Source organism: Pholcus phalangioides, unplaced genomic scaffold (assembly GCF_987345545.1).
Source record: "Pholcus phalangioides strain wild (caught in Gottingen) unplaced genomic scaffold, Ppha-v1.0 ptg000015l_1, whole genome shotgun sequence".
In the NCBI taxonomy this organism is placed as follows: Eukaryota; Metazoa; Arthropoda; class Arachnida; order Araneae; family Pholcidae; genus Pholcus; species Pholcus phalangioides.
The window spans coordinates 3,945,558-3,970,666 of record NW_028301608.1 but is presented as its reverse complement, the minus strand read 5'-3'; the positions used below and the strand labels follow the sequence as shown (position 1 = coordinate 3,970,666).

Sequence of the window (25,109 nt, the reverse complement as noted above, 5' to 3'; positions counted from 1 at the left end):
AATTGTACAAATATTCAATCATTACACAAATATTCAATACACTTCACTTCTGAAATGTAGATGGCAGCGCTGACAAATTAGAAACACATCACTAGATACTCGCTCAGAATGTTGTGCACACAGACTCACACTTCCGGCGCAACTCACTCAGTAGTAAATGGCCTAAGGCGATAGACTGCAGTTGTGCTCGGTTTGAAAGAAAGAAAGCAATATTCACAAATGCAGAGAAGCCTTATATGCACCTTATTTTTTACGGGGCTGCAAACAGCAGCAATTTCCAAACGGCGGTACCCAATTGGAGAACATTTCAATGCTTGCACAGTAGGCAACTTGTGGAAACGGGCTCGTTCCTCACCAAAAGACATGACAATGCTAGCAAGGATCGTGAGAATGGTAAATTGGATAGAGGCAATTCTTGATGCAGTGGACGACTAGCCTGAATGACGCCCACGAGCAATAACTCATGAATAAGGTGTGGACCATATGCCGTGCATTGCGTGAAGAAAAGGTAAGGTTACACCCCCACCATCTCCAACAGGTTCAGGCATTAAATGAAACAGATTTCCACACAATGTGTAACATTTGCATGCTGGTTCCTGCAACAGGAAACACTGCAGCCACACAGCAGGTCCATAACTAGGCTGGGGCCCCCACAAAAAATTTACACTTATTTTGCATAATACTAACCCTCTCAAGTGAGGGTCCCTGGAAAAGGTGTGCTATGGTTCTGAGCCACAGTTTGCAACATCTGTCCTGTTTACACACAAAGCATGTTTACATGCAGCTGGTGGTCGCTCATTTGTTGCAACGTTTTTGATAATGAAGATTCTTTGTCCTTTATAATTCATTTTTACTGTGCTTTCCATTTTCACCATTTCACCATGCAGGCACCCTCTCGCAAATTGGTTTTCGACCCCACATTGTACGCTGAACGCTGTTTTGGCAAGTTCAATGACCCCTTATAGTTCTGATTGTCAGTTTAAATTCCAGATTGAATTTTACCTAATCTGCCAAATGAAAGGGGGTAATAGATGAGCTCCCAAGTGGAACTAAAAAACCGTAGTAACCCTGCCCTATCTCTTGCCATTTTCAAGTTATGGTGGATAATGGAAGGGAAATGTGTAAAGTCTGAAAAAATCCCAAAATCTGAAGTTTCTGCAAGACCTGCACAAACTAAGTGCGTTTGGAAAGAGCAGAAAAAATCCTATAAGGTGGCACTATTTTCATCAAAATATCTGGATTTGATGGCGAGCTATAAGCGCTGAAAGATTGGTAAAGTTCAAAAGCGAATTGTGGTCAAAATTTCAATCACAGATTCCACAAACACTCTTCTAGCTTCAATCTGGAAAATTCACCAAAACCATCCATTCCACCAGCTTTTTGAAAGAACCTAAAAACAAACCGTATTGGTGCTCTAGTTCAGGAGAAATTTAGACTTTTGGGAAGTATATGTTCCACAGAAATTCTGAATCAGCGGTTACAAATTTTGGCGACAATTTGAACTTCACCAATCTTTCAGTTTGCCAATAAATCCAGATATTCAGATGAAAATAACATCACCGACTAGGATTTTTTCTAGTCTTTCCAAATATTTGCTTCGCTTTCATGTAGGTCTCGCAGAAACTTCACAAATTTTGAGTTTTCTTCGGACTAGACACATTTCCCTTCATAATCCGTTACCTACCATAACTCAAAAATGGTCAGAGATAAGACAGTTCTTATGGTGTTTCATGTTTTATTTGAGCTCTTGTCTACTGCCCCTTTCGTTTGGCAGATTATGTGAAATTCACCCTTTATATGCATCAACATCATGATGATGCCTCCTCCCCAAGACCTTTAAGTCTATTTCGACCTATACATTAAGGGGTTCAGGCCAACACCTAGAGATAGAAGGCTTCCTCACGGGTTGCCAAGTTCATCTGTAACGTTGTTAAGGCTACCTAGCAAGTTTTCCACATTTTGAACCACAGCATCCTATTTCGTTTATTCTTATTTTGGCGTAGAATCTTCCTGGTAGACTCACAAATACCTCATGGTGATTGGATGTGGGGCATAGAAATCCCCAATTCTGAGCAAGATCATTTCTTTTCCGCACAATGATGATACTGGCAAGAGCATATAGGGAATTTTTTTTCCCCTGAATATTCTGAGGGAAAATGGACTACTTGCTGATGCCTTCTATCTCTAGGAGGTGCTGCTCATCACCCCCACAGGTATATCAAATTTTTAGAATATTTTTGTAAGAAAAATTAAAATATCGAAAGAAAAATGACGGGAAGAACCCATATACATTATTCGTGTTCCAAGAGTTGGTATAGTTATTAAAATATAAAAATTAACTTTTTATATGATGCCATGAACTCAAAAACCAAATTAGAAAGTTGTTTCACCTGTCTCTACTGGAGGCCAACAAGAAAAAAAAATTCAAGCTTCTATGTGTAATACATTCGAATCCCGTTGTAGCCAATACCGTTATAGCGGAAAACTCATTTTAACGAAAGCCCAGAGCATGTGAACGACCCAGTGAGTGACCATGAGTGATCAAGTGAGCTGGACAATTGCCCCAACATTTCACCTGCCCTGACCGAATGAGTGATCGAGTGAGTTAGACATTTACTCTGTGACATTTTGCCTGCTGGGACCGTATGAATGATAGTCACTCATGTGGTCAATCACTCGGCCCCTCATACAGTTAATCACTCACTTGGCCACTGATACGGTCAATCACTCAGGCACTCCTATGTAAGATCACTCATACAATCAATCACTATCACTCACTTGGCCACTCATGCAGGTAATCTCTTGGTCACTCATAATCACCCACTCTTAGTCAAGTACACACTTACACATATGGTCAATCACTCATACAATAAATTTCACATTCACTTGGTCACTCATACTTTCAGGGCAGGTGTGAAATTTCCGGGGACAAAATGTAACAGGAACGAAAGGTTCCAGGGGTGAAATTTCTGGATCCCATCTCACCTATAGCATATGATACAAAAAAGGGTAAAGATGACACATGCGTCTGCCTGCTATATCCAATGGCTGTAGGTGAGATGACCTTCTTCAGTGAAGTCACAAGCTTCGTACCGAGGCCTTCTGCTATAGATGGTGTTGCCTATGTACAATGTACATCACCAACAGCATAATAAATAGAGGGAAAAAAAATTATCATTTATTAATACAAACTTTCATGTAGAATCAACGATAAAGCAGCAAAAAAATATAGTACAAAATGGCAAGTTTTACCAAAAATTTATATATCTCGTAATAAATGCAAGATTGGTCAATATAGAAATGACATGGATATAGATATATATATATACACACACACACATACATGAAGGAATGTGGAAGGCAATATTACGTGCACAAAACTTTTTCAAGCATATTACTGCCTGTACACGACACGATAAAAGAAAACAAATTTCCATTTCATATTAAAAGAGAAATCAAGCGAGTACAAATCGGGAAAAAAATCAACGATTATAATTAAGACGAGAACTTCAGACCGAATACCACCAATACAACACCATCATGGAAATCCAATTACTATACAAGCGACAAATTAAAAAAAATTAATTAATGCAAGATCTGTTAACTTTTTTTTGTTTGCTCCAGTGCAGAAATTTTCAAATGTGCACGTCCAATCAAACCTCTCACGGTTCGATATTATGGTCATTATTACTCACATTTGATACAAGAGGGTTTCCAAAACCATATTGTGTATTTTTTTTTGAAAATTTAATTGCATTACAAATTTATTACGGGTGCTTGGCTAATTCCTGGCAAAATTATGGGAATACTGTCGATGTTCCATATAAGAAGTCCCATCGGAAACTGACCTTATTGGGAAAGTGGTTATGTCGAAAGTAAAATATGATAGCTTGTACAATAAAAAAAATTTGGGACTTACCCTTACCAGTTGTTATAATGGAATGGTTGTTATAGCGAGCTTTGACTGCATAACCTTGTTTTAATGAAGAGTTCAGTTTGCCACTTTCCCTTAAGCCTAAGCAAAAATTAATTTTTTCATCTCACAGATGAGTTACACTCGAACACATGTTAGGCGAGAGTGCTTAACCGTTTAGAGTATGGGTCACTTCATTGGTTTGAAAACATGTTATGGGCCACTTAAGTGATCTGTAAATGTGTCGCTGGCCTCTTGAGTGATTTGGAACTACATTTTATGGGCTACTCAAATCATCTGGAAATATGCTGCGGGTCAAGTAAGTGATCTAGGAATGTGATCCAGGCCACTCAAATAATTATTTCATTTCTACAAAATTAGGTTTGAGGTCATGGGCCACACCTGGCTCACGGTTGAGCATGTATGCAATAGGCTGTAGAGGCCTTAGAACAAATTAGCATTTGGCTGTTGGATATTTCACTTAGAGACTGCTTGGGGTCTGCCAGAGCTGAATTTGAAATTCCACATATAACAGGCAATAAATATTGACACGCAAAAAAGCCTGCCCATTGAGCCTCAAAAAACTTTGGTGATAAACATTTTTCTGGGGGAAATAAATAACCACAATCCACTGCATCTTCCTCTTGAATTCGACCATATTTGATGATACACAGTAAAAGTTCTATATAACAAGAGATTGTCTATTATACAATCTCTTGTTATAGCCATACTTGTTAGCTAATGTTAAAGATATTTTGTTATACCGAGTTAAAAAAAATATGAATCAGAAAATTTTCCAAAAAAGTCAAGTGTGATTCCACTGAAGTGGCCCACTGCATATTTCCAGATAACTTGACGGACTCGTGGCATATTTACAGATCACTTAAATGACCCACAACACAGTTCCAGATCTCTCAAGCCACTGGCAATACATCAACAGATTGCTGAAGTGACCCACAGCATATTTGCGAATCACTGATGTGGCCCACGGCACGTATTCAAACAAAAGAAGTGGCCTGCATTCTCCTAAAAGTTGAGCACCCTTTTAAAAGGATGGATTATTTTTCAACTTATCGCACATGCTCATCGTAAGCTTTAGTCTCAGGTACTTCTAACAAAGGATGGAGTGTCATATTTTTAGGCTTTTCCACTTGTACATCCGGAACATGTGACACTTCTGCCTCTCGAATTCACTACCAGAGGCCATGGTCACTGTACAGCGGGTCACTAAAGTGATCTGAAAATGTGTTGTGGGCCACTTAAGCTCTCTGGGACTGTCAGATCCCTCAAGCAATCTGTAAATATGACATGGGTCACTCAAGTGATCTTAGGATGTATGGCAGGACACTTAAGTGATATGAAAATTTCCCACTCTTAGTTCCTATTTATAAAATTAGGTCTGAAGTCGCAGACCGCATTATATGACAGAGCAAACGGCTGAGCATGTATGGTCTAAACAAATCGTACTAAAAAAGCTTTCTGATTAGCAGAAAAATAAGTCCATCAAGCTGTGTGCATTTTAATTGTTTAGTTAGAATATTTGATGTTATGCAAAAAATGTCTTATGGAAAAGGAAAGTCAATTCATACACATCTTCAATTGTAGCGAAGTTAAAAATCAATTTTAAGACTGGAATCCTGCTCATCCAGTTGAACAAAATGATCTCTAAAAAGCAATTATAATGCAGCCATAAACAAGAGTTTTCCACGATTTATGACCTGACAGGGCCAAAAACTAAAAATTCACTTATAACAAGAGACCTGTTTTCATGACAATTTTCTGTATAATTGCCAGCTCTTGTTATAACAGACTTTTAACTGTAATTTCTTTCGAAACCCACACAAATGCTAATTTCATCAGATTTTAGAAAACCCATTGCACATTATAAAAAATTTCATAAATATGTGACAACTTTTTAATAACACAAGACTAGTTTTTTTTCCGGCTTGATTCGAAATTGCACAATTCTTTTCTGACTAAAATGACTATAGCAATTAGTATTTTCAAAAATGGTGAGAAACAGAACGGCAAGTTGATGATGCCTTCACGCTCATTCTTTTTGAAAAACTGGAACGATGTATATTGTATTTTTTTTTCCATCATTTTCATTCAAAAGCACATTTCAATGAATATGCAGACCTAAAAATTTCTCAAACTGCCATATCGATGGGATTTGAACAAAAAATGTAAATTATGCTTATTTTGGTTGTAAGAGATATGCAGATTTACAAATATGCCAGATTAATTTTTTTATACAAGCAAAGTTCTATAGATTTTTAACATTAAAAATCCTTTTAATTTTCAAACAGTAAGCAAGTTAGCATTATTTCATATTCAACCACCCTTTCTAAATTCAAATTGGTGAATTGATTCACATTATATTTTTTTCACAAATAATAAAAAAAGCACATTTGTGCCAGGGGCAGAACTAAAAAGAGGGAAGCTATCATGAGCGGCAAACTTTAAGGGGAATATAAAACATTGAGAAATCACATTTCCAGTGGGGAACAGCAAAATCATGTTTGCTCTCACAAAAACTCTATTTAAGGCCATCATATACAGGGTGTCCCATACATTTGGACAGATTTTAAAAAGGATTATTTTATTAAAAAAGACAATTTTTTGGACAGATCAACAAACTGATGTACTAGGGCGAGGTTTGCATCCAGAGACTTGTCAGAGTCAATAGGTGGCACCACATAGCATTGTTTCTTGATAATGAGAAAATTTAATCCCCTTAAATGACAATGGGAATCAACAACTAGTTTTTAAACAAATTTGTCCTAGATAATAGCGAATGTGAATTGAATTACGGCTTCATTGCATCATCAAGTCTACCAGTCAACTGGAATAGAAAATATTTTCTTTTCAATTACTGTAATTTAGATGTTATTCATGCAGCACCAAACAGAACCACCCATAGGTGAGCGTTTAAAAAAAAAATCCAGCTGGCATGTAAATTTGATTTTTTTTTAATTTGCCAAACTTTATGTGGCACACCCTGTATATATTTATGTATTTCACGAAAACATTTCTTTACAATAGACACACACATGTACAAAATGCATAAAAATTATGTGCATGAAAAAAAAATGCATTAAAACACACAGAATCCCACCTAATGGTAAGAAATTCTTAAATCAGCAGAACCAAAATTCTCAAAAAAAGTACATTAAAATATAAAACCAAGTCTATCGAAACGCAAAAGGAATTCATTTACAGAAAAGAAAAAAAAATGCAATTAAAAAATATTTCAAAGTATTGAAAAAAATTAAATAGAAATGCATTGGTTATTTTACAAATGATGAACATTCCCATTCATTCTGCAATACACATATGCGATTGGAGTTTCACCACACACTTCAAAATCGTTCGCCATATATCCAATAATTTACTCTTATAAATAGTTTGAATTATACTTTTTCGAATAACATTCAATATTTTTCATGTCAAAGTAAATCAGCTGAACAGAGTAAATATACAGGGTGATTATAATGAAAATTCCCGTACTCTGAGTAGTTTTTCCTCAAAAAATATGTATCCAAATGCAGTCAAATTTTCAGGATGTATTAATGAGACCATGGGATAGAGATCTATGAAATAAAAATAAAGTTCAATTTTTGACTACCAGGTGGAAAAAGTAGCGCTTTTTATATGCTTTTTATTGCAGTTTTCTTTTTTCCATGATCCATATAGTGTATATACCAACGTTCAATGAAACATTCAGACCTATGTAGCACCCATTCTGGTGGACGTATTCCATTGAAACTTGGTATATACGTCATATAGAAAAAAGGAAAATGCAATACAAAAGCGCCACATTTTCCATCTGGTGGTCAAAAATTGAACTATTTTTCATTGCATAAATCTCTCTCCCATGGTCTTATTAAGATTAATTACTCAGAGTACGGGAATTCTAATTATAAAAACTTTGTGTATACAATCTGTTCAATATACACACAATTAGAATTCTAGTCTATACTTCAAACATTAGACTTTAAATGCATCTATAATACGGTTTGGATATCACAAGAGAACATTGCTTATTCCACAATGTTCGAAAGAAAATTTTAACATTCAATGCAACTGCACAATTTCAATCATAACAATGAGATATTCGGCATGAATAAAACACATGATTAAAAATTCTTAAAATATCTAACCGCCATTCATCGATTAATTTAAATTTTCAACCGTATTATTTGATTCATAAAGTCAAAGATTAAAATCAAATTTAAGACACAAGTGAGAACACAATCCATGAAACACCTTATGAAATATTTGTTCGACCCTCTCAGATCAAAGCCAATTTGGAAACACAAGGCAAAGTATCGCTCTATCAAAAAAATACACAAGCAATGCTACTCCCTCCAACTGCACAGAATTGAAGATAAAAAAAAAGGGGTTTCACAGTCAGACGGATGATCATTAAAAAATAAAATTATCATCGCTCCCACAGATCTTTCTATTATTATCCAAATGAGATGTTGATCGATGGTGGCTACAGTTAATAAATGCTAAAACTGGTGAGATTAACCAAAATAAATGAAGCTAAGTTGTTGGTATTGCAAACACAATGATCAAATGAGAGTAAAAAAGTTAATGCATGCAGGAACCGAGATGAAGTCAGAAAATAATCCAATAAACATTCAGAATGGAGGGATAAAAGTTGGTATCAATCTTATCAGTCAATACGTCGAGCAGGTCAAGACAGCGAACTTGACAAATCGCAAAAAGATCTAGGCGGCAAAAATTTTTTTCCACAAGAAACAGGTCAAAAATAGTATTTCTTTTGACTTTTCAAGAAAGAAATACTATTCCTTTTGAGCATCTTCCGGAAAATTAAAAAAAAAATTTGTATTGCCCTCAGATGCCAATTTAGTAACTACACATTAAAAATTTTAGGCTGCAATATTAACTTCTTAGTTGCCATTAGCGACCTGGCACCTGGGATTTGTCTAGCCCTGATCTATTCATTGATCATTGTCACTTCAGATGTTGAAAATTGTTTCCATCAGCATTTCCCCCCCCCCCCAGTTTCAATCGAGATTGGTTGATCAAGAGAGAAAATATAAAAAAACACTGTAATAAATATACATAATAATAAAAATATACTGTGCAGTACATTCAAATCACAAGCATCAATCAAATTATATGTAGGATGCATGCATACCATTACACATATTTCATGATTACTATCATGATCACTTATGCTTTTTTTTCCACCCCCCCCCCCAAAAAAAGTTTTCCATCCGGGACAGTTACCCTTCTGGCCTCCCACTTTAGTTTTGGCCCTATGGTTACCCTATATGTACTCACATTAGTTTAAAGCTTGCGAGTGATAGTAATATCACATATCTGACCCGCAAACAAATAGGTTTGTACACCCTGCAGTAGAGAATCAAATAACCGAAATTTTTAATAAAAATAGTCTATGATCATTATAATGGCTCTACTTTATAGCGACCATTACAAAATGTTTTCCTTTAAATATAACGACCACCCAATACAATTTCTGTTTTCGATGGAACAATGGGGATCATTATAATGCTTGTGGCATTTGAAAATGTAATACTCACACATCCCTCTGTATACTTTCATTCAGTAGAGGGGGGGGGGGCTGGGGTTTTTACAACCCAGGACCATGGTGAGTTAAAGTGCAGTGACTTTGCTGTTAATGTATGAAATGAAAAAAAAAAGATAACTTAAAGCAAAGAACAAAATTGAGCTCAGGAAGTCCAGTGTGCAATGAATATTACAAAATAATAACAATCACCTGACAATTAAAGTCAAAGAAAAAAAAAAGTGAGAAGCCAATCAAATCAACACATAGAGCATTAACATAATGCTAATGAATCTGCTTGAGCTTACAAATGAAAAAAATAAAAATAACTCAATATAATTATTTGTGTGAAATATAAAAAGAAATTCATTATAACTAAAAAATAACTTTGAAAAATGCTCATCCTAGAACTAATTTAACAGATTCTACTGATCTTAAATTTAACCAGAAGACAATTTTCTGAGACTTGGGTAACAAAACATCTGTAGCTTTGAAATATTTTCTTGTAATAACAGAAGAGGGAAAATATAGGTAATCACATTTATCGTAACTTTTTTTTTACAAAAATCAGACAAAATATCCATCAAAAAGATTCAAAGCAGTAGGAAAGTTGCACCAACAAGACATGCCCAAATAGTGTAGTTAAATGAATGGCAGGTTTGTGAAGATTATGTGTTTAAGCAACCGATATCTTTCGGCGACTGTCATTTATAAATTCGATAAAACCTGAATATAAAAATAGATAACATTAACTTGAGCACTTGGAAGGTGTTTCTTTGGATATTCCAATATACTTTGGCACGAAAAGCCACAAATAGAAGGAATACAAACAAATTATAATGGCACAGTCTGAATCAACATTTTCTTTGGAAGAAGAAACAAGCAGCTTATATTTAAAAGTGTGTATGTAGCACCAATGAATTATAGATATGAAGTAATAACGAACAATGTAGACATGTATATGCAAATATAACCTCCACAAGAAGAGACAGTCTTCTTCATAAAGCCAATGTTTCTGTAACTAGTATCAACATCTGCAAAGATCACAAGGGTGAAAAATAAAATTAGCATAACATCAAGTGTAGGACAAAATTACAAAAATTTAAGTTCAGAAAGAAATACAGTCTGATCCACTTATAAAGAAGTCTAAAAAAACAGTGAAACTATTTGTTGTACACAAACTTTGTTATATCTGTATCAATTTAAGAAATTATGCATTTGACCAGAATGAAACATTATTTAAATGCAAGCTATATATTTTTCAATAATCTGAGCTTTTTAAAACACATACAGATTAAACTAATCAAAAGAGGACAAAATTTTACATAACCAAATACAAAAACGAAAATATTCGTTTTTTTTCTCCCTGAAATGATAGTGGACCTTAAAAATTTTGCGTTAAAATAATTTTTTTGCCGCATAAACATGCAAAATGTATTTGCTTCTTCCACCAAGGGCTTGGTGAGCAAAATGTTTTTCTCATCCTTTTTTTCTTTTTTTGAACCACATTTAGAAAGACCTTATATATATCATATGAATCTCTCCTTGTAGATTTTCAAATCACCATTCAAAAACTTTCTCTTCTATTCCTCTTTGTTCTTTAAAATTGCGGATAGCAATCTTCGAGAAATTTTGAATAGCTTTGATTCCTCAGTAACCCCCCCCCCCCCCCACCCCAATCCCTCATTTTTGGCTTACAAACAAATGTATAACTTAAATTTTTGAAGCAACAGACAGTATTTTGGTCTTGAAGTTAAAAAAAATAATAATTAATTTGCACATGATAACACCATCACAACTGATGTCCAAATCTAGCTGAAGATTAGCAAATGTGCACTAATGTTGTTTTGGAGGATAAATAAACTCAGTCTTTTCTGCCTGATAAGACTTTCCACAAACAAAATAGAATTTAACAGAAAAAAAAAGTGAAGCAAAAGACAATTTTACAATACTTGAAAATGACCTACTAGACTGTCTTTCAGGGAAATAAAGGAGGCATTATTGATTGTACCCACATATTGTAAAAAGATAAATTTACCAATAAAAAAATTTAGATAAGATTACAAAAAAAATTAGTGTTTCAAAAACTGGTTGAAAATTAATCATGGCATACTTTGCTGAAATTGGTGTTTGTTATAAGCAATCAAAATACCATATGTAAGACATATAAAATTCATGGGACATGGAAGAAATTCATTATACATCAAAATTCATAATTTCCTGTCAGAAATGGAAAACATTTGAAACAATGAACAAGTTTCAGCAAGTCTGGATGTGTTCACAATAACATAGTTCTGTCAATCATACAGAAGAAGGGGAAAAAAGTTTCCAAAAACTAATGTTATTTTTAAGTTTTTTTTTGGCCCATATTAAAAACAGAGATTCACACATGCAAGCTGAGAAGTATAAATGAATAGTAGTATCATTTTGGTAATTTCAAAAAATCATTTTAACGTGATTGTTACGTTTTCTATTTCCTCGCAATTCTCAACATTTTGATGAAGTTTTAATTACTTTTCTTAACTTATCTTTTTGGCTATTAATGGCATTTTTATTTCTTTGGTTGGTTGCACTCAAAATAATATATCCCTAATATTTAGAACAAATAATATTGAAATAATGATACAAGTTTTTTGAAGAAAACACCACGGTGTTGGTATTTCTTAAAAAAAAGAAATAATAAACTTGGTTTTCTACAGTACAAATGCTTCAATGATAAACTACGCGAAATGGATCTACTATATTAAAACTATGAAAAGTGTATCAGAACCAGAGAGTAATATCGTTATATAGATGATTATCTGTATAGACGCTATTGTTACACAGTGTTTTCACTGCAGCTCATTAAAAAATAAATTGAAAACAACCTATATTCACTTTGTGATGGTGGCACGAAGATCTGATTATTGAGGGACAAAAAACAAAGCCTAAATGATTTTCCATTTTGGAATTGAGAAAATTTTAACTCTTTTTACTTACAAATTACAGGGGTTTTTTTTCTTTAGACATTTTACATATAAGAAAGAAGAAATAACAATGCCTTTGATGGACACTTACTTTCCAAGCAACACACAAACTCTCATTTTTTTTTCTCAAAACAAGCCACAATCTTTCAAATTGTTTTTAATGATTACATCAGTGACTGCATCGAAGACAAACTGTATGTTGTTGGTGTCTGTAGCACAAGTAAAATGAGTATAGATCTCCTTCGTATCTTTCCTCTTGTTCTGACTCTCAAATTTCATTTTGATATATGCTGCTGCTTCTTCATATGTGTTACCACCTGGATAAAAATAATGGAGAGATACATATAAAACTGCACACACACACATACATTAATCAAACCAAACATTATGTAAAAAGCAAAAGTAGATAGAGAAATTTAACTCAATTTTTAACATTGATTGAATGGGAAAATTTTTGTGGTTCTGGAAGTTTTATTCTTATATAAGAGGTATGAATATTTGTTTATCTGTTACTCGATTAAGCAGAGCTGACTATAATTGTATGTGCACTTTCAGCACACATCCTAATACGTTATAAAAACATTTAAAAAATATTCATTAGAATAATTTTCACAGACCTTCGCTGGAACCTCCACACAGATTATGTATTTCAAAAATGCCTCCAAAAACGTTTTCCCTTCATTGTAACCTTAAATATTCCACCCGCCACCTCCAACACCTATGCTTCCAAACTTATATCCTTCCTGTCCTCTCCCATGCCTGTGAAATTTTGGATCCCCCCCCCCCATACACAAACCAATATAGATAAACTACTACACCAAACATAAACTCTGGCCATATTGCTATACTGCAATATTTACTGCCATTAATGAGATGGGTTGGAAGTGAAGGCACTGTCTATAAGTGGTTGCCTTAAGCTCATTAGGGAAAATATCTTATCTATATCCTACCACGGATTCGAACTTGGGACCGTGACAGCAACCTTCACAGTGGTAGATGAGCATCTTACCACCACGCCACTCGGGTGCATTATAGATAAGCTGGAACCTATCCAAAATAAATCTACCCATTTTATTTTAAACTGCTAGTCTTCCTCTGTTTTTATTACACAGCTCAAATGCCAACTTAATACCCTACCACTTACCTCCCGTAGATACATCTCTCGCCTGTCCCTACATTTCAAAACTATCTATAGCTATTTTAATATCTACACTTCCCATATTCTAATCAAATCTTCAAATTTTTCCGATAGATTCAATCACCTCTCCCCCCCCCCCCCCCCCCCGCAAACAATTATTGATTGGAGCATTGGAGCAGCCATCAAATACTATAGATAGATTGTACTTCAATTTCCGATTTTGTTTGTAGCATCAATCGTGTCATATGTCAAATCCCATCACAGCATCCTTTTATGTAGACCTTGCCAAACAATATTACTTAATTAAATGGAGACCCAGACTTAATGAAGACCTAGTATTTAAAAAGAAATACGATAAACATGTTGGGGTAAATCGAGACGCTATCCATACTTAGATTAAGACAACCATAATATTCTTTATGGGCATTGTATAATATTTTATCACGTGTATATATTGTTAATAATTTTTATTAATTGCATTTTTAATTGGGTTGCTGTATTTTTGAAGTATGACATCCATATTTGTTATGGGCAACTTTTTCTCAGCCACCTCGTTGGGCATTTTGCCTGTTGTGGCATTGTATTTGTATTAAGCAAAAATAACTTGGGATGAAAAGCATATTCACCAGTATATTCCTGAAAGCAAATTGTCAGGGGAGACTTGATGATTTTCTCTTCAAACAAATCCTTCTTGTTGAGAAACAGAATGATCGAAGTATCGACAAACCACTTATTGTTACATATTGAATGGAACAACTTCATGCTTTCAATCATACGATTCTGTAAAGATAGAAAATACATAATTATTCGCTAATAATATGTTGACATTGTTCACTTTTGAATTCCTAAACAGGAAACGGGTTCCTGAACAATTAAAAATAAAAACCTACCATTTCTTCATCTTCGGCTAATACTAAATCGTAGGCACTCAGGGCAACGCAAAAGATAATAGCAGTGACACCCTCGAAACAATGGATCCATTTTTTCCTCTCAGACCTTTGTCCACCAACATCAAACATTCTGTACAAGAAACATTGATATAACAACATTAGGACATTATCCTTCTTAAATGGGTATATACAAACTGACACCTCCCACGTCAGCGAAACTAGCACCTGCTTGATTCTTCCCAAATCTTCACTCATATGAGAGAGAGAGAGAGAGAACAAGGTATTTCACACAGTATTAGAAAGAACAACCATTTTAAAATGACAGTTGTTAATTCCAATAAAATTAAATGTACAAGTCAAGTGTTGATTATCGGAATGTCAAATATCCAAAACAAACAGCAGATAAGATTACAATTCTGTATTTTATTTTAAAAATTAAATGAAAACCTTGAGAAGTCAAAAAAAATGACAGTATAAAACTTTTTTTTGAAATAAAATGTATGCTTTTTGATAAATAAGTGATAATTTGTGGCTCGCTTTAACATTTTAAGGTTTATTATAGCATTAGCAGATATACCAACATTGGCTTAAAGCTCGTCAGTAGTGATGGATGTTCAGCTTTGCCATGGGGGGTGGGAGTACACACCTAGGACAACATAATCATAATACAATAAAAAATAATCACTCAAAAATTGAATTTTTTAAAAATTTTAATTCAAAGTTCATTAAATAAAGCACCTCAGTGGCCCTGGAACCTACAGGGGCTCAGGCCGCATGTCCCCTCCCGAAACAACATTCCGAGGTCCATCGCAGAATCCATTGATAATTCAAGAATATTCAATACAATTCCAACCTGCATATGCCCTTGTGGGCAGTATATACAGACGTCTAGCAACCCTAGACCTCCCATCCCCGTTTTCTTTGTATCAGAGCTCCTACGGCACCTACGATGAAACATTCTTTCCGACACAATGAACTATGTAAATGAACTGAAAATATGTATACTTATATCATGGCAGGGTTCATACAAAATTTCCTAAATAAAAATTAAGGAGCTTTTAAGGAGTTTCAAGCAGTTTTTAAGGAGTCATGGCAAACTTCATAACTTACAAGCTTTACAGCAAAAAAAAAGGGGACCGGGCCCATATGCAAATTTACATATATTTAATTTGTCAAACAAATTTTCCCTCTTCTCAAAAATATAGACATAGAAGTGGTTCAGAAATTACAACTTTTGTTACCCAGCATCATAAGAATTCATAAATAATCAATCCACATACATGCTTTCTGTTGTCACCAAAGTGTTCTAAAACCTTCAAGTTTCAGTCAAAAATATAACTCATAACAGCATCACATAAATTATAAAAATTCTAAGTGACATTCGTTCCCCCCTACAATTATTCAAAATAAAAACCACAGCTGACAAAGATTTCACTTACAAAATTATTTATATTTGCAGCAAATCGTTATTCACCTCTCACTTAAAATGGATCAACACACACACAAATTCTTTAAAATTAAGTTTTTCAATTTTCCTTCTTGTACTTCAGTTATACTCAGAAACAAATTGTTGCAAAATGGGAGCAATTTCAGGACATACAACACGATGTTTGGTGATTTAACACTCATCATTGGCGAAATTTACAAATTAACTTGTAATTTGGCGGACTAGCTCTTATTCATGAAATGGATTTTTTTCCCCACGAAACATCGGGATTTGACACAATGACAATCGACCATAGTAATTTTTGCTGCTTGCAGTGGTGACTTTTTTTTTTTTTTTTTTTGAAAACGGAAACCGTGGTCAGTTGTTGAGAAAAACTGAACTAGAGTAAACCATCTTCAGCTGTAGGATTAAGGATATGATCGGGGTTTTACAATGGAAAGCCTGATGAGGGTCTGATAATTTGAATAAAGAGCTGCGGTTACCACAATCCGATTTTCAGGGACAAAATCGAGAGTGGGAACTTGCCGGGAAAATCCAATGTCAAGCCCTGTTGTAATATACATAAAGAAAAACTGCTATTTTACTCAGTATAATTTTACTTTGATTATTCTGAGCTGAATTTCTCAACATTATGGAACAACTTACTTGAAATGAAGGCCTTTGAAAGAAAAATCAAACTCTACAATTCCTGTGGTTTTGACCCTTGTCCGTAACACATCATGCTGTGAAGGAATATAACTAGGCTGGGAAATCCTATCCAGTGCATTCAAGTAGCTGAGGGAGTAAAAAAATAGCAATAATAGCATCTAAAAACTACCTATTTTACAATTAATTACAATACCTTGGCTAATGAAGACAATTCATTCCAGAATCAGGTTCATTAGCCAAAATGTGATTTCATGGTGATTTTCAGATGTGTTTTCCAAAAAGTCATTCAATTTGTTCTAGGTACAGCCCGAAATCGGAAGATTAATTTTTTTATAACACCAAGGAACGCTGTAAAGACAAAAACTGGCCAAAGGTTAAAATTAACAACTTCAAAATTTGATAAATAAGAACTTACAGTAAGATGGGAATATCGAAGACATTTTTATTTTACGCTATGTATACACACAATACCAGTTTTAAATACTAAATCTGGTGTTGACACAACCTAATCAAGTTTGTGGTTGTGTCTTCATCTTAGTGATTTGGTCAACTCATTTCTGTGTGTGATGGAAAAGATAAGCTCTTTAGAATATCCAGACTGTTCAGTGTGACGACAAGTCTTGTACTGAAAGAATGGTTGCTATGAAAACATACACGATCTTTTTTTTTCATGCATTTTCTGTTTTGTTAGCCAAGTCTCTAATTTTACACAAAATGATTCTAAAAGTTTCAGAAAAAGCAGAGGAGATAACATTTGGTAAAATATTCCAAGGTGGACATGTGAGTGAATTGGGCTCAGGTGTTAATAATTATGGTGATGATCGGTGTGAAAATTCAACTCATAACGTGGCTGTGTTAGGTCAGCATGTGCATCAATATCAACAAAAATATTGGTTAGTTGAATCTGTATTCGTTAGCCAAGGCAGAAAAATCAAAAAAATCTGTTAGCCAAAATATTTGTAAGCAGAGGGACTACTTACATTAATTTTAAAACTAACCATATATATACATCAATACACAAGGAAACCTGGATGTAACGATACGCTGCAGATCAAGAAAAAATATTGTTGTAGAGGGGTTATCATTATATTGAGGTAGCATTTTATCATTCGATGCCTCTAAATTTATGCTGTTGTTAGCATCTCATTTGATCGCTGTTGTTTGTACCACCATAAATTGTATTTATGGGTATTTCTTGCAGCAAAAAAAATTCCAATTGATTAATGAAATTCAGTTGTTTCACTCTGTAAATTTGTTTATCGCACATGACACTTGTATGCTATACAGAAAACAGCTTCATGTGGTGACTTCATTAACACTTTTGGAGTAGATAGTGCAAAATATACTAATGTTATTAAACACCCTCGAAAGAACAAAAATTAGTGAGGAATACAAAAACACAGAATATTGAAGGTGATTTTGAGTGATTTTTCCGAGGATGATGTCACTCTCCGCTATCCATACAAAGGTTTTCAACAGCTGGCTGATGCAAAGATATAATTTGGAAAGAAAAAATTCAACTGCCTGGGGAATCAAACCCACGTCCTTTCACTTTACGGGTGAACGCCCTAGACCACTAGACTTTATTCCCCACAGGGAAATTGAATTTTCTCTCTTTCCAAAATATATCTTTGCATCAGCCAGCCGTTAAAACCTTTGTATAATAACTTTGCCAAATTTATTTATTTATACAATAATTTTGGCCGAGGCCTAAACATGAGAATACGGTTGATGGTGACAGAAAAAAGGTTGTACATTTTTCGAAAATAGAAATGGTGTGGGTGAATCAATGACAGTGGAGAGGAGTGAGTTCCAGTTAGAAATGGTATGTGGAAAGAAGCTAAATTTAAAGCAGTCAGTGGAAGCTGAGATAGAGTTTATCTTAAGTGGATGATCAAGTCTGCTAGAGATATATGTTGGCTTGGAGATAATGTGAGTAATATAGTCAAAATATATGTATGTATCTTGTCATTAAATATGCAAGCAGAAAGTTTTAGGATATGTAGTGAATAAACTACATCTCAGAAATAAGTTTCACATTTTTATATGCAAAGAAAACTTTAATATTTTTTCCTAATCATAGAGATATTTTCTTCATTTTCTATCATTTGCTGCAGTTCGAAATTGCAATCAAAGATTCGGAAACATGAATATGAGAAATTAATGTGCTTTCAAGTTTGTACTGAATGTTTTTTTACATAAAAAATTTCATTCAGCAAACTATAAATATTTTTTCTCTTTAGTTTATTAACAAACGAATGCAGAACTTTAATGTAAAAATATCAGGAAAAGAAAATCAATCCTCACTATGAAGCTGAGTCATTCAACTGGTACTCTCTGGAGCGAGCGAAACACTGCTGTAGACCCGGATCTTGCCATATTCGTTTCATATAAGCTGCCAACTCGGGGGTGATTTCACCATCTTGAGAAGCACCAGCAGTTGTGAAAAACTGTCTAGCATCATCCTAATTATGTTTCAAAAGAAATCATTAATTGATGTGTGTGTTGATATTGCGACTTTGTTGAATAATCAATATAAATGTAGCTATGCAAGGGCCAGCCAAAATTCAGGTTGGTTTTGTGAACAATTAAAAAAATTCCAAATCTGAAGAACAGACCCTTCATAAAATACAAATTAACAAAACTAAAAATTTGAAATTTTATTTCTTTTGTACAAAATTAACTAGATGAAATCACTTTCAAAAAAAAAAATCTTAAATATCACAAAGCAGGATCCCATAAAAAAAAAAGGTCTGGACAGATCCCTGCTATAGATCAGTATTTGTACCCACTTCTACTTTCAAAGAAGTCCCACTTTGCCCAGTTGCAGTAAGTAGACTGGCAAATTTACAAAAGAAAAAAAAATTATGCTCCCAATGGCGAAATAAAGAAATTACAGAATCTAACTTGGTAATGAAAGGTGAAGAAATGCTTCAAAAAGGTGAAGAAAATTTCAAAGCTGTGAAGCATTATCAAATCGTGAGGAATCTACTCCAAGGAGAGCAAAAAGGCAGTGTCACCTATCATTGAAGAGTCCTGTATTTCGGACTTAAAGAAATAAATTTTGAGAGAATAATTAGGATTCTTTTATTTGGTAGGAATTTGTCCTTTCATTCTGATGGTGTGCTCATAGTTTGAATATCTTCATCTAGCGCTCCCATTAGATGAGGATATTACCATTATCTTCTAGTATACATGCATCCAATGGGACAAGTCCAATTAATTTCTCCGAGCGTTACCCGCGGTGCCCACTTTTTTTGAAGATGCGCGCGTTTCCTCCCTTTTTTTTCCTTTTCTTGGACATTTGAAATATTAAAATATTTTTTATATAGCATGTTTTTTTATAGCTCGAATGTGTCGAAACGTAATATGACACCCCAAAAGTGGGGAAGGGGGGTCATAATGTCCTGTGACTAAAAGAAACGCTGTTGATGGATTTATGTGGAACCATAGTAGTTGAACCTTTGCTAAAAGATATATGAGTAATAAGGCAGATGCATCTTCGCAAGGGAGTTGGAAATTGAAACAAAAGCGATGGGGATGCAGCTTTGCAAAACATGACAAAGATAATAGTAATAATAATCTCAGACCTTGAAGTATAATTTTCAACTCCATCTAGCGATGAGATAATAAAGTAGAAGGATGGCTGTACAGAGATGGCAGCACATGTATGACAAATTATTTCGTCATATCTATGTGAAAAAGACCGAAAAGTCTGTGTGTCGGCAAATGCCATCGTAGGCAACACCATTACGTATGGCAGTGATGGCAAACGCTGTCGTAACCACTTGACTGATTAAGCAAGTTCAACTGTATTTACACAAATGGTTTCTCTTCTAGCTTTTCTCTGCTGTCTCATCAATACCCACCAGAGATAATCTGGTCACTCTCTTCTTGAGACCCTTAATTGAATATTAAATGAATTAATAAAGCATGAAAATTTAATGAAAGTGAAGAAAATGAAGTAAACTTTACAATTCTTGCAGGATCCGCAAAGTCTATCTTTAGACGGTCCATATGTCGTATAATTGTCATAAGACTCTGTATAGTGTTACTGTGCACGACAGGCCTGTGTTGCAAACATTCTTCCTTTGAGAAACCATCTTCATGGATGATTCTGAGATGAGAAGAAATCATTTTAGAAAAAAGGTTAAAATGCATATTCAGTATAAGAGAACCATTTTTATATAATTCAAATAGAAAAACAATAATACTACTAACAGTACTTACTAAAAGTAGTGAGTAAAAATTTGCTCAATAAAAAACTTGCTTATTGATATTTCACAGTTAAATGAACATCAACTGTTCTTTTCAGAAATACAATAATAAATCAATATGCGAAAAAAAAATTTAATAAAGATTATACATGTGAAGAGAGAAGTAAATTTACAAAGAGAGATATCCTCAGCCAACAACATATCTAGGAAAGAGACTTTCTGGATATTATGCCAAGGCAAACTAATGGGGAAAAGAGTTAGTTGTCTCCCCTCCGAGAATGGAATTGTTAGATCATTATTGCTTGCCTGGTTTGCAAGAAAACCCCCCGTTTGATTCAAGTTTTAAGTCAGAATTTAACTAGCCAATGGTTCTCAAACTTTATGACACCAGTGGCTGGCTCCCTTGCCCAACAATTATACATCTATGGTGCTCTAAAAAAAATTTTAATTACAAAAGAATCAGCAGAGCTTGACAAACCCCAGGTCTCCATAACAACTAAAAAATTTATATTGGCACCCGAAATTTTCTATGTGATTACCAGCAAAAGAAACATGCTTGACACCTAGATTTTTTTTTTCTCAATTTGTCAAGCCTCGCAAATCAGGTAAACTTTAACTTTTCTTAATCACAGATTACAGACACTTCTATATCCTCAAGTAATGGCAAGTCCCTTGGTAAAGTTCAGCAATGGCCCATGATGCACACTTTGGGAATTCTTTAGAACAATGTTTCCAAACCTGTGGTCACAGACCCCCTGGGGTCCATGAGTACTGTGTGTAAGAAGTCTGCCGGAGATATTGTTTGATTATTTAACGCAATACCCATATTGCACATAACATTAGAATATATCTAGTAATAGAAATACTAAATTATGGGACTAAAATGTTCTTTAATTTGGCAGTGCTGATTGTATATGATGCTTCAGAAATTCCTATAGGACTAACTTATTCTTAGTGCAAAAGTAAGAATGACTAAATTTGACTATGGAAAACCATTGCACTATATAAAATGCTAATAAATATACCATATTTACTAGCATTTACATATTTACATAGCATTTTGAAGCTGTATCGAAATGTGCAAAACACAAGAATCCTCATCAAGTCCTGCCAGCTATGTTCAGATTAAAAATACTCTTTAAAACTCTGGATTTATACAACCTAAGCTAAGAAATTTTTGGGTGAGAATAAATGAGTTTAATTAGTGTATTAACAGATGCTGCATGAGAATTTTTAATATGGAATACAATTTTGAGCACATCAGAAAATTCAAAATATCACAAAATAGCGATATTTTATACTCAGTGATTATACAATAATTCAAAACAAAAAAAACAAATAAATAAAACACTTTAATCTGCATAAAAGTTTTTTTTTGTGTTTTGTTTTTTTTGTTATTTAACATATCAGGTTAAAAAAACTATTTGACAACATTGACAAGAAGTTTGACTGTTTCACAATACTGAGTTAGTTTCTGAGGTCAAAAACCTAACCCAACACATACTTTGAATAAATGGCTGTTTTGCTCAGTAACTTGAACACAAGAAATCAGTAGTTTAGATAAAATTAACTGTAAGACTATAAATTATATGAAGTAAAGCTTATTTAAGACAGCCACTCAACGTTCTGCACAAGTGGTCATCTGTGGAGGTGACCGCAGAATAGGGGTTGTATGACAGGAAAAGCCCATTTCAGAGGGCGTGCCAAAATAACGGTTTTCAATGCCACAAAAAATATATTATGCTCAATTTACTTACAATGCCCACAAAACATATATCTATATATATATATACAGTGAAACCTTGCAACAACGATACCCGATATGACGATAAATCCCTCTACAACAGTATTTTTTCAAATATTGTTTGGAACAGCCTATAGTCAGTAATGTTAAGCTTTTCTAGGTACAACGAAATCCTTTAGTATAATAAAACCCTCTATAACAATATTCTTTACGATGATTTTTAAATCGCTACACTTCGCTCGAAATATCCTTCAGTATATTTTTTTACTCATGTCACATGTTTTCGTTCTTCTGAGGAAGTCTAATAATAATATCAATGTTGGGCATCACCTAATCACTGAAAGTGTTTGGTATTGCTACTTTTTGTGGGATACACCAAAGTGTATTTTGATAAACCCCTTTACAGGAGCAATACACATCTAACTGAATTTTTTTTATCAGCCAATCAATTAAAATATTTCGCGACGAATAAATACTCAAAAGCACATTTTTTGGTGATACTAAGAAGGTTGATTCAGAAAAGTTGCCAACAGCAGCATAAATTTGATGGAACGTTATAAATTTGACTGCCTATTTAAAGGTAATTCCTCTACAAAAAGATTTTTTATTGGTTCTGTATCGTTATGTATATAGAGGTTTCACTGTATCTTATGCAGAACTTGAAATACCAGATCAATTCCTTAATCTATTGTACGGGATCTCTTTCTTTATAGCAAGCACTGCACATGTTTTTTTTCATCATATTTCTTTTACTCCCTCACTGTTATTCTACTGAATCTCTGAAGAAAGTATCCTCAAAGCTGAAACTTTCAGATCCTTTACCTATTCAGTAAAGGTCATAGACTATATTTGTCTGGTTTACCCTGTCATCCCAAGAGCAAATTTTTAAACTGTCTCCCCAGCTAGCAGCAACCACATAGCATTATAGCCTTTGTCATCCTATCTACAAATGTTTCCAACCTGATAGTGTCCTACATGAACAGAAAATATGATTGATCCGAAAAGGTATTTATGCTGATATATAAAGACTATAAGGTTATACAAAAACAACTACCAGCTTTGAATACACTAGGAACAAAACAAACACAAAAACTTGCTTTTTTAAACTCTTATCTACAAGGAAGTGGTCGCGGACAGGTTGGCCGCTGACCGCATATAAAGGTGGCCGCAGATAGGGGTGATTTTTGTATTATGCCTATGGAGCCTATTGTCTGTTCCAAAAAAAACTGGCCACGAAGGGGGTGGTCGGGTAATAGGGGTGGCCACCTAGGGGAGTTTCACTGTATATTCAAAATTGCAAATTATAATTAGAATAATTTTAATTATTATAATAAATTAATGTTAAAAAATAAAACATTGCAATATGAAAAAAGTAAGTTTTTCATCCTGTTATATACCAGTTGTGTTCAAAACATTAACTACCCGAAAACATTCGTTTAGGTTTTTGATGGTTTAAACTAATTTTTTTGGCACTTGTCATGTCAAAAACCCAACCGCTTCTGCAAGCGTCCGCGAGCACTGATCTGCCCCACAGGACAATGCATTGACTTTCACTACAAGGGGTCAGTGATATCAAAAAGGTTGAGAAACATTGCTTTAGAACATAAGTTACTGAACTTTTTTGCTCATAGTCTCTGTCAAAAAATTTTTTTTTCCTTTTTCACTTCAATGCTCTCCCCTCCAGAACAATCCCACAGGATGGATTTGTAATGGTATTCGTAACCATTACCACTCTTTTACCAATGCATCCCATGAACCCTCCCCCGAACAATATTGACTAATTTTGGCAAACCCTGCCCTAGAACATGAGCGAACAAACTTTTTCGCTGGTAAATGTTTCTCAGGATTACTTTCACATAGCCTATAAGAGTAAAACCCCAAAGCAGAATATGCCGAAATGTGCGCCGTACGTTGCAGAACAACCAGTGCTGTTGCAGAACAACCTGGAAGAATTTTAAGAAAAGTGTAGAAAAACACTATTACGTGTAGATGCGAATTTTTACTTCAGAACATTTTAAGCCAGCTGAGGGATCGTTGCAGAACAACGCAAAACATTCTGCTTTGGGGGAGTAAAATCACTTCTTAGAGGGCCAAATTGAAATGAGAAATATGGATGAAATCAATTTAAACAAATTTGACACAATACAGGACTTGATAGGCACCAAGTCACCATGATGAATATTAAAATTGGTGTTGGCATCTAAAACATGGGATTACTAAAATGAAATCTGAAGGCAACACAGAGAGAAATCCCAGAATTTATACCAAAAAACCTTATGTTTGGCTTTGAAGAAATTTATTCACTGGTGGCATAGTTTTCTTTGATTTATCAAGATCCAATTTAGAAACAAGAAATTTCTCCATGGTCGTCATCATTCATTGGAATCAATAATACCTTATGAATTATTTTCATACACACATTACATTTAACATAGTGTAGCATATCTTATTTCAAAATGACTAAATATTTACAAATTGTTTTGGGGGAAAAATAAAATTTCTCCATAAGCCAAAATGGCTCACAGGCCCGAGTTTTTGTTTATTCACCCTCTTATCTTACATGATGATGGAACTTAAATGACA

At 34.3% G+C, this 25,109-nt stretch overlaps 1 protein-coding gene across 1 annotated transcript in view; it reads right to left on the bottom strand.

Moving 5' to 3' along the window:
- Positions 1-9,947: 9,947 nt before the first annotated feature.
- The window catches only part of Galphai (G protein alpha i subunit), a 59,231-nt gene continuing 44,069 nt past the window's right edge, over positions 9,948-25,109 (bottom strand). The window contains exons 3-9 of the mRNA XM_089242601.1: positions 20,541-20,682; positions 18,873-19,030; positions 16,563-16,691; positions 14,471-14,600; positions 14,207-14,360; positions 12,534-12,759; positions 9,948-10,510 (exon numbers count right to left, since the gene is read on the bottom strand). Coding sequence (XP_089098727.1) covers positions 12,569-12,759; positions 14,207-14,360; positions 14,471-14,600; positions 16,563-16,691; positions 18,873-19,030; positions 20,541-20,682 — 904 coding nt within the window. The 3' untranslated portion in view covers positions 9,948-10,510; positions 12,534-12,568. The remainder of the gene's footprint in view (positions 10,511-12,533; positions 12,760-14,206; positions 14,361-14,470; positions 14,601-16,562; positions 16,692-18,872; positions 19,031-20,540; positions 20,683-25,109) is intronic.